The 10990-nt window shown below is 36.5% G+C and overlaps 2 protein-coding genes and 2 pseudogenes across 2 annotated transcripts; 2 read left to right on the forward strand and 2 right to left on the reverse strand.

Annotated features, from left to right (window-relative positions):
* Window positions 1–906: 906 nt before the first annotated feature.
* Window positions 907–2738, forward strand: LOC102600505 (UDP-glucose flavonoid 3-O-glucosyltransferase 6-like; annotated as a pseudogene).
* Window positions 2739–3826: 1088 nt separating this feature from the next.
* On the reverse strand, window positions 3827–5539 carry LOC102600831 (UDP-glycosyltransferase 71E1-like; annotated as a pseudogene).
* A 306-nt stretch (window positions 5540–5845) lies between these two features.
* On the forward strand, window positions 5846–7715 carry LOC102601174 (UDP-glucose flavonoid 3-O-glucosyltransferase 6-like). The gene has a single exon (XM_006353662.2). It carries the CDS (start codon window positions 5944–5946, stop codon window positions 7402–7404), a length of 1461 nt encoding a protein of 486 aa, XP_006353724.1. The 5' UTR covers window positions 5846–5943; the 3' UTR covers window positions 7405–7715.
* Window positions 7716–8071: 356 nt separating this feature from the next.
* Window positions 8072–9902, reverse strand: LOC102601517 (anthocyanidin 3-O-glucosyltransferase 6-like). The gene has a single exon (XM_006353663.2). The coding sequence runs from the start codon at window positions 9766–9768 to the stop codon at window positions 8311–8313; it is 1458 nt and encodes a 485-aa protein (XP_006353725.1). The 5' UTR covers window positions 9769–9902; the 3' UTR covers window positions 8072–8310.
* Between the last annotated feature and the right edge of the window lie 1088 nt (window positions 9903–10990).

Genomic DNA, 10990 nt, shown 5'->3' on the forward strand with positions numbered 1-10990 from the left:
GCGAAATTATCAGCCTTAATGATACAAATATAGTATATATGATACTAATTTAGTATCAGTTAAGCGAAATTATCAACCTTAATGATACCAATACAGTATATATATACTGATTTAGTATCAGTTAAGCGAAATTAGTAAATGGAGTATATAGTGTAATTATTTAGTGGAGTATGAATGTAAAGGGGCATATGTTTGTAATTATTTTGCTTTTATGGGGTATTTGCTTATTTTCCCCTAAAACTTATGTAACAAGTATACAATTATAGACTCTGACTATTTCAATGTAATTTATATTTATTAATGATTACATTATTTGGCTAGTGAACCACTAATTCAATGATCCTACAAATTAAGTATTTGTTTACCATCTTCAAAAGAAAACAAAGAATGCTCCCAAGGGTAGATCAAAGATAATAATTTTTTTAATTTCAACTTAATTAAAGCCACAAGATCTACATATCTTTAATTGAAAACCACAAAATTTCTTTACTTTCTTAAACTCCGTACTCTCTCTATTCCATATTAATTAAATTTTTGGGATTTTTTTCATTGTTCAAAACAATTGAATTGTTCAAAGTTCATAGTTATTTGAATTTTTTTCCATATTTGCCCTCTCCTTTTATGAAGCTTTTACATTTTCTAGGAGATAAATTGCACTACTTATAAAGGTATATTTATGATTTCACCAATGATAAAAGAAAATGATTTCACCAATGATAATAATGAAAAATGTAATTTAAATTATGTTCTTGAATATTTTTTTTTTCTTAATAAGTGTGCTTACGTCACAAATTTACTTACTATGAAATAAAGGGAATATAAGTCAGAACAAAACAAACAAATTAAATTAAAGTGAGTATATAACTTATTGATGGAAATAGACCCCCAAAAAATGAGGGGCTAAAGGCTTCACCCAAAAGACATCCATTGGTCTTAAATCTTAGTTTATGATATTGTAATTAATTATAAGTTGGCAGCAAGGCATGGCATCATTTAACAATAATTCTTGCTCACCAAGTCTATTGCTCTTCAATCACCTAACACTTAACAAGTTTTTTAAATCAACATCTTATAAAATGAACACAGATCAAGCTTCCAGTTATGAGCCTTAACAAATTTCATTCAAGCATCAAAAAATGGAGCCAGTAAACAAGAAAACAGAGTTGGTTTTCATTCCTGTTCCTGGTATGAGCCACCTAGTACCCACAATGGAGATGGCAAAGCTTCTAATAGCTAGAAATGAACATCTCTTTATTACAGTACTCATAATGAAGCTTCCTTTTGACAACAAGCTCATGAGTTCCTACATCGAATCAGTCTCGACAAACCCAAACTACAACTCTCAAATGAAGTTCATTCAACTCCCTCAGGATGACTCCATCTCACAGTTATTTACAAACAAAGATATGATCACATTCTTATCCAGTCATAAGCCTCAAGTCAGAAATTCTGTGAATGAAATCCTGAATTCAGGATCGACTCGTCTTGCTGGCTTTGTTATTGACATGATGTGCACAGAAATGATAGATGTGGCCAACGAATTTGGACTCCCGTCTTATGTTTTCTACTCGTCGGGTGCTGCCATGCTTGGTCTTCAGCTTCATTTGCATAGTCTCAGGGATGATTTTAACCAAGATGTGACAGATTACATGGATGACTCTGAAGCAGAGCTTTCTATCACAACATATGTCAATCCATTTCCAGCTAAATGTTTGCCATCTATAGCTTTTAACAAGGATGGTGGTTCCACAATGTACCTTGTGATCTTTCTAGAAGGCTTCGAGAAGCTAAAGCTATTTTCGTAAACAGTTTCTTGGAATTTGAATCTCATGCTGCCAAAGCCCTTTCCCTTGATGAGAAAATCCCACTTGTATACCCAGTCGGACCCTTGTTAAACCTTGACAATGACCACAGTAACAATCAAGATTTGTGTCAACATCAAATTATAATCAACTGGTTAGATGATCAACCTGATTCATCAGTAGTGTACCTCTGCTTCGGAAGCTTGGGAAGTTTCAAATAAAGGAAATTGCATATGCTTTGGAGAAGAGCGGATGTCGGTTCTTGTGGTCCCTAAAGAAGCCTTTGGCTAAAGAAACATTTTTTCCAGCTGCTTATGAAAATCCAGAAGATGTTTTGCCTGAGGGGTTCTTGCAAAGAACGGAATTGACTGGAAAAGTGATAGGATGGGCAACCCAGGTGGCTATCTTGAGTCATGATGCTGTAGGAGGCTTTGTTTCACACTGTGGATGAAATTCGACTTTAGAGAGTATTTGGTTTGGAGTACCACTGGCAACTTGGCCAATATATGCAGAGCAGCAAGCGAATGCATTTCAATTGGTAAAGGATTTAGGGATAGCAGTAGAGATTAAGATGGATTATAGGAAGGATCTGAGAGGGACCGAATCGAACGTTATAGTAAAAGCAGAGGAGATAGAGAAAGCAATAAAGCAGCTAATGGAGCCTGAAAATGAAATAAGGTTGAAAGTAAAGGATATGAAGGAGAAGAGCAGATTGGTGCTCAAAGAAGGTGGATCCTCCTACAACTCTGTTGGACATTTTATCGAACAGGTGATGGACAAACTAAGTAAGCATCACTAATTCAGAGTCTCTCTCAAATTGCGACATGACTATTGAATAACAATAAATTTTCACATTTTAGTAATGTAATTCTCGTGTGAAATTTTTACAGTGTATTTATAGTATGAGATATTATGCTAAAGTTAAACTGAAAGAATCAAGTAAAATGGCTATTCTAACCCCTTGTTTGGATGGTTGTTACCAGTTACGTTGTATTGTATTGTTAGTACGGGTGTGCATCGGTCGGTTCGATTCGATTTTATGTATTATCTGTTCGGTTTATCAATTTTCGATTTTTAAATATGCTAACCCAATAACAAACCAATAAGATATTTATATTGGGTTTCGATTTATCGGTTTTTGGTCGTTATCGGTTCGATATTCGATTTACCCAATAAGAAAATGTCCGTAAAATATTATATGACTTCTCACTTCTCTAAATGCTTTGATATAGTAAAACAAGAAAGATAATGACAAATTGCATCAATAAGATAAAATATAGTATGAAGGCGCTATAATTACATGTCACAACTAAAACATAGTATGAAATTTCTTATGTTAATCAAATTATAACAGACCATTACAAACTTGCAAAAGTTACAACCTACAATTATAAACTAAAACTAAAATCAAATAGTCCAACAAGACTAAAACTAAAACCAAATAGCTACAATTGCTATACCCTTACTAGTATAGCGGCCTAATGTGAAGTGGGTAGAGTACTAATAATTTGATATAGTTATAGTGTCTAGTTATATATTAAATTATCAATATCTAATATTTTGGAAGGGTAAAGTAGTACTTATTACCATCTTATTGGGTTATCAGGTAAATAACCCAATAGTAAAAATCGATATCGAACCAATAACCCAATAATTATTTTTTATAAATCCATTAAAAACCCAATAACATTTTTTCGGTTCGATTTATTGGTTGGTTTGTTTTTGCACACTCCTAATTGTTAGTTTAAATATAATGTTTGTTTGATTGTTATATAAATTCTATTGTATCGTATCGTTTAAATCCATCATTAGATAACGACGAAAAGACCCATTTTATGTAAAGACCGATTTGGTGTGATTGTGTTGTCACCTTAATATTTTCTTTTCATTTTGTCTTTATTTATTATTTAATAATTATATTTCATGTTTTATTATCCTACCTTTTTATAGTAGCTCTACATTATATCCTACTTTTTTTTATATGTTTATTATTCAAATTATAGATGTGTATCCTTGTAATCTATTCAAACATATCATGGAAACAAAGTGTAAAGGGAAAATGAAGTGCTCATAGTCAGTTATTGCCCATAACCTGCTCGATTAAACGCCCAACAGAGTTGTAGGAAGAAGCACCTTCCTTTAGCGCCAATCTGCTCTTCTCCTTCATGTCTTTCACTTTCAACCTTATTCCATTTTCAGGATCCTTCAAATGCCCTATTGCTTTCTCTATCTCCTCCGCTTTTATAACATCTGTGTTGCTTTCCTTTATCTTAATATCCACTGCCATACACAAATCCTTCACCAATTGAAATGCATTTGCTTGCTGCTCTGAATACATTGGCCAAGTTGCCATTGGCACACTGAACCAAATACTCTCCAAAATTGAATTCCAACCACAGTGTGACACAAATCCACCCACTGCACGATGAGACAAAATTACTCCTTGGGGTGCCCATCCTATCACCATTCCATTCCCTTTTGTCTTTTGCAAGAACCCCTCCGGCTATGCATCTTCCAGCTTCTTGTACTCACTTGGATACCATGAGTCTTTTGGTGGCTGTTTCCTTGGAGACCACAAGAACCAACACCCGCTGTCCTTTAGAGCCTGCGCAATTTCATTCACTTGCTCCTTGTTGAAACTTCCCGAGCTTCCAAAACAGAGGAACACTACAGAGGATGAATTTTTCCCATCTAACCATTTGATAATTTCGTCGTGAGACGACTCTTCCTTATCACTGACGCCACTGTGAAGGTTCAGTAATGGTCCTATTGGATAAACGGGTAGGGTTTTCTCGTCCAGACAGAGAGATATCATAACATGAGCTTCCAATTACTGGAATGTGTTCACCAAGATTCCTCTGGTTTCTTGATACCCTTTGGAAATATCAAGGAACATAGTGGAACCACCTTCCTTGTCCAAGAACATCAACGGCAAACATTTCGCTGGGAATGGATTTAAATACGAAGGTACATAGAGTTCTGATTCAGGGTCATCGTTACAATCAGTAACAAATCATCTCTTAGGCTCTGCATATGAAAGTGAAGGCCAAGCATGGCTGCACTAGTCGTGTAGAAAACATAAGTTGGAACACCAAATTCATTGGCCACATCTATCATTATGGTACACATCATGTCTACCACAAAACTGGAAAGTGTGGCTGTTTTTGATTGCAGAATTTGAGCCACAACATGTCTGACCTGAGGTTTATGCCTTTCAATAAACCCAGAAAAGAAGGTATTGTTGTTGAGGAGTAGCAAAGCGGATTCGTCACGAGGGAGATTTATGAATTTCAATCTTGTTGAGCTGCAATTAGCATTTGAGGAAAGTGATCGGAGGTAAGGTTTGAGGTTCATGTTCATGACCAGGACAGTGATGGAGAGGTGTTCCTCTCTAGCTATAAGGAGTTTTGCCATCTCCACTGCGGGTACCAGATGACCCATTCCAGGAGATGGTATGATGACCAACTCTACGTTCTTGATTTCACTCATTGCTGCTTTTTATTTCCTTCACCTTAAGTGTGTGATGTTATAGGCTTTGAAGAAAAAGATGGCTTTGCTATGACAGGGTGTGTGTAGGCATATACGAGCTAGTTAGTGAAGATTATCCATGATATCCCTAATTGAATCGTCCAAGAAAGGCGTAAGAAGAGCCACCCCCTGCCTTGCATATATTTCACATAATCACCATGGTGGACCTGGAAAACTTTTAATCCAGTCCATGCTCTCATGGCATCCCTTTGTTGGCTTCTTGGGATATTTGGAGGAGCAAATGCAATGTGAAATATGACAAAAGACAAACACTTGAGAAAATCTTTTTACTTTTTTTTAACTTCAACAGAGAAAACAAATTGAAAACTAATTACTATATACTATGTAACTTATTGATGGAATGTGGGACCCCAAGAAAATGAGGGGCTAAAGGCTTCACCCAAAAGCCACCCTACTAGTCTATTGTAATTAATTGTAAGTTGGCACTTGGCAGCCAAGGCATGACATCATTTACCATTAACTCTTGCTCCCCAAGTCTATTGGTCTTCACTCACCTAACACTAACATGTTTTTTAAATCAGCATCTTATAAAATGAGTACAAATCAAGCTTCCAGTTATGAGCCATAACAAATTTCATTCAAGCAACAAAACATGGAGTCAGTAAACAAGAAAACAGAGTTGGTTTTCATTCCTGTTCCTGGTATGGGCCACCTAGTACCCACACTTGAGATGGCAAAGGTTCTAATAGCTAGAGATGAACATCTCGTCATTACAGTCCTCGTAATCAAGCTGCCTTCTGACAACATGCTCAGCTCCTATATTGAATCAGTCTCGACAAATCCAAACTACAACTCTCAAATGAAGTTCATTGAACTCCCTCAATATGAGTCCATCTTACAGTCAATCACAAACACAACTTTCATCACATTTTTATCCAGTCAAAAGCCTCAAGTCAGAAATTCTGTGATTGAAATCTTGAATTCAGGATCAAATCGTCTTGCGGGCCTTGTTATTGACATGATGTGTACAGCAATGATAGACGTGGCCAATGAATTTGGCCTCCCGACTTATGTTTTCTACACGTCTGGTGCTGCCATGCTTGGTCTTCAGCTTCATTTGCAGACTCTCAGGGATGATTTTAACCAAGACGTGACAGAATACAAGGATGATCCAGAAGCAGAGCTTTCGGTGACAACGTATGGAAACCCATTTCCAGCTAAATGTTTGCCATCTATAGCCTTTGACAAGGATGGTGGTTCCACAATGTACCTTGATCTTTCTAAAAGGCTTCGAGAAGCTAAAGCTATCCTAGTCAACACTTTCTCCGAATTCGAATCTCATGCTGTCAAATCCCTCTCCCTCGATGAGAAAATCCCACTTGTATACCCAGTCGGACCTTTGCTAAACCTTGATAACGATCACGGTAACAATCAAGATTCTTCTCAACATCAAACTATAATCAACTGGTTAGATGATCAACCCGATTCATCAGTAGTGTACCTCTGCTTTGGAAGCTTAGGAAGTTTCAACGAGGAGCAAATAAAGGAAATTGCATATGCTTTGGAGAAGAGCGGATGTCGATTCTTGTGGTCCCTAAAGAAGCCTTTGGCTAAAGATACATTTTTTCCAGCTGCTTATGATAATCCAGAAGATGTTTTGCCTGAGGGGTTCTTGCAAAGGACAGAAGCGATTGGGAAGGTGATAGGATGGGCACCCCAGGTGGCTATCTTGAGTCATGATGCTGTAGGTGGCTTTGTGTCACACTGTGGGTGGAATTTGACTTTAGAGAGCATTTGGTTCGGAGTACCACTGGCAACTTGGCCAATATATTCGGAGCAGCAAGCGAATGCATTTCAATTGGTGAAGGATTTAGAGATAGCAGTGGAGATTAAGATGGATTATAGGAAGGATCTCAGGGGGACCGAATCGAACGTTATAGTAAAAGCAGAGGAGATAGAGAAAGCAATAAAGCAGTTGATAGATCCTGAAAATGAAATAAGGTTGAAAGTGAAGGACATGAAGGAGAAGAGCAGATTGGCGCTAAAAGAATGTGGCTCTTCGTACAACTCTGTTGGACATTTTATCGAGCAGGTGATGGACAAAACTAAGTAAGCATCACTAATTGAGATTCTCTCTCACATTGCGACAAAACAATAAATTTTCTTGTATAATTTGATTGGGTCTTCCGGACCATTGCATTCTCAGTTTAGTAATGTAACTCTAGTGTGACATTCTTAGTGTAACTATACCCACTGTATTAAAAGGCATCGACTTGAGGTGAGACGTTTAATCAAACTGGAATGAGGTTTAAGTTTCAACGGGCAGAGCATAAGCATCTTACAATATCAGTGTGAGATTCATGTCTCATACCTTGCAATGAACTGTATCCAACCACCACACTCTGCATCTATAGTCCTCGATGGCTCCACACCGGATAGATTTCACTCTCCACAAGTTGGTGAATTTTTTAACAAAGCATGATAAATTTTACCTGTCTTTTACAATATCAATGGTTAGCCCCACAGATCAGGAACATCAACGAAGTTTTCTTCTATTCAAACACTTCATTGTTCACTATAAATATGTGAAGACAGCCTTTTACACATTTCAATCTTCAGTCAGTTCATTACATTTTCAATAAGTAGGAAGGGTAAATATTTACCGCACTGGAAAATGAAATATAGATGTGAGATCCTCTTTTACAATGTGAATTTGGTGTGGATTTTGTATATGCTGTAATTATTGTTCGCTAGATCATCACGATGGACCCACAAAATTAGGGATCAAACAGTCACCAATACTCCAAAATATTCATGGAATAGAACTGCTAATATTAACTTTAACGCATTAAGCACACTATGAATATGCAACAACCACAAATATCAACATAGAAAACTTTTGTACCCTTGATCATAATGCATTTAAAAGTTCTGTTCTGAGCATCGGAGTGCTAAATTTTTCGAATAGTATATCCAGAGAAAAACCTGTCATTGGTGAAGATCACTTTGCAGAAAATCTTCAGGAAATGTTGCTGATGAAATCGTCAATTAGAAGTCGTAAAGAGGTATAAGATGATCCGCCTTCTTCCATGGCTTTTCTGCTCTTCTCTTGCATTTCCTTCACTCTTTTTCTCACTTCATTCTCTTCACCATTCGCCATAAGCTTCTGTAGGGCGCCTTCAATTTCCTCAGCACTAACTACATCAACTGGATTTTTCCCCTCGAAGTCCTTGACATAGTCCATCCGAATCTCCACTGCCAATCCCAATTCCTTAACCAACAAAAACGCATTCATCTGTTGTTCAGCATACAAGGGCCAAGCAGCAATAGGCACCCCACAACACACGCTCTCCATTGTCGAATTCCATCCACAATGTGACACGAATACCCCCACCGCACGATGTGAAAGTACAGTCACTTGTGGCGCCCATCCTACCACTTTCCCAATTCTTTTTGTCCTCTCCAAGAACCCTTCAGGCAGCACTTCCTCCGAATTGTCATAATTGCTTGGCATCTCTATTTTCCCCTTTGGTGGAGGCCTTCGTAAGGACCACAAGAACCGGTGCCCACTACGCTCTAACGCAATTGCTATCTCCTTTACCTGCTCAGGTTCAAAACTTCCCATGGTTCCAAAGCACAAGAACACTACAGATGAGTTTGGTTGATCATCTAACCACTCCACAATACTTTCTGTTTCCTGTTTTTTGTCATTATCGTCTGAATTGAATACAGCATGAATCGGATAAATCGGAGGAGCAATTTTAGCATCAGACAATGACTGAAGAGCAAAAGGTTCAAGCTCCGCAAAGGTATTGATAACAATACCTTTCGTCTCTCTGAAACGACAAATCCCATCGTAGTACAAACTCGAGCTTGGTGTAATTGCCTTAGCTGGCTTAGGTAAAACTTTAGCAGGATACCGATTTTTAAATCCGAGAATCGACAATTCCTCATCAGACTCGGAATAATCAAACTTGGAGGTACTCCTCAGAGCTTCAAAATGAAAGGACAATGCAAGAAAAGCAGCAGCAGAAGTAAAGAAAATGTAACTAGGAACACGAAATTCATTTGCTACATCAATCATGGAAATGCAGAACATGTCAAGAACAAAGCCAGCAAGCCGAGTAGAGCCAAATTGGGAAGAGCTGGAATTATTACTAGTAATGTTGTTAGTAACAAATTCAGTTACCTTCTGTTTATGACCATCAATGAAATCGTATAAGAATCTGTCCTTGTTAGACAAAAGTTCAACAACTAGTTTCGGGTCTATTGAAACATCAATAAAGCGCAAGCGGGACAGAGAAGGGAGTGATTGGAGATAAGATTGAACACCAAAATCGGCAGGATGTTTCATGATGAGAAGAGAAATGCATAGTCGTTCATTTGTAGCAAGAACGAGTTTGGCGAATTCGACAGCGGAGGCGACGTGACCCAATCCCGGCGATGGAATGAAAACAAGCTCTGCTTTGGTCTCCATTGCTCTGTATTTGAGAGAGTAGAGGGGAATTTTGAAATTTATATTTGTACTACAATCAATGTGTGAGGAATGAATGAAAGAAAATAGGTGGGTGAAGGTTGTTCACATATAAATTTGTACATAGGATAATTATACAAAACCTCCCTATGGTTTTTTTTAAGTTATGAAAACATTCCTCAACTTTTGAACACGGTCATTTCTGTTGGCAAAATGTTTTTATTTCAAAAGATTATTTGAAAAGCCAAAATTAATTAAGAAATATTTGTTGGAAAAATGGTAAAGTTGACAGTGTAGTATATGCCATTATTTTACACCCTTCTTGCCACTTGTCCTCTTCTTGACACTTGTCTCATGGTGGCATTTTGCATGTAATAGTTTGGACAAGTGGCATGGTGCCATTTCTCCCTTCCTCTATAAATTCTCTTACCCCTTCATTAGAAAAATGTGTAGAGAAATACATTCTGCTATTGCCCTCACTCTCTCGTTTTCTCTTCTTCTAATTGGGTTTATTTTAATTAATTAATGTTTTTTTTTATTTTCTCACTAATAACTTGCTGATGTTAATTAATTTGTTGATTCATGTATCCTTTATTTAATATAGGGATCGTTGTAATAATTGAAAAATGAAATGATGTTTAGTTTATTGTAGCATCCTTTCGTGACAATCTACTTTGTTGCCTCATTTATATACCGATGACTATCATGAATCAACATTATATTTCTTATATTTACTTTTTTTTATTCTCCTTTCACTATTTTTATCCTCTCAATATTGAATATTTTGAAATTTGTCAAACAGTCAAACTTCTACATTATGCAAAATCTATTGTTGCGTGTTTATAAAAAGATCAAGTTTGTTTTTTGGTATCTTCTTCAAATTTTAAGCACTAAGGGTGTGTTTGGTATGAAGGAAAATGTTTTCTTGGAAAACAAGTAGTATTTTTGACTTTATTTTCTCATGTTTGGTTGGTGAGTAGAAAATATTTTTCGAAAAATATTTTTTAGTGTTTGATTTATGAATGAAAAATATTTTTGAGAAATATTTTTTATTTTTACTAGAGTAGAAAATAATATTTGAAATTAAAAATATTTTTTAAAAATAAACTTAATTTTTTTTTTTGGGTGGGGAGGGTGGTCAATTTTAGGGGTGAAAAAATAAAAATTTGAAGTTGAAAATATTTTTTAAAAATAAACTTAATTTTTTTTTTTGGGTGGGGAGGGT

Source organism: Solanum tuberosum, unplaced genomic scaffold (assembly GCF_000226075.1).
Source record: "Solanum tuberosum cultivar DM 1-3 516 R44 unplaced genomic scaffold, SolTub_3.0 scf00157, whole genome shotgun sequence".
Lineage (NCBI taxonomy): Eukaryota > Viridiplantae > Streptophyta > Magnoliopsida > Solanales > Solanaceae > Solanum > Solanum tuberosum.

Excerpts from the sequence above, each read along its gene's own strand:
- LOC102601174 (XM_006353662.2), top strand. The coding sequence starts at position 5,944 with ATGGAGTCAGTAAACAAGAAAACAGAGTTGGTTTTCATTCCTGTTCCT.
- LOC102601517 (XM_006353663.2), bottom strand. The coding sequence starts at position 9,768 with ATGGAGACCAAAGCAGAGCTTGTTTTCATTCCATCGCCGGGATTGGGT.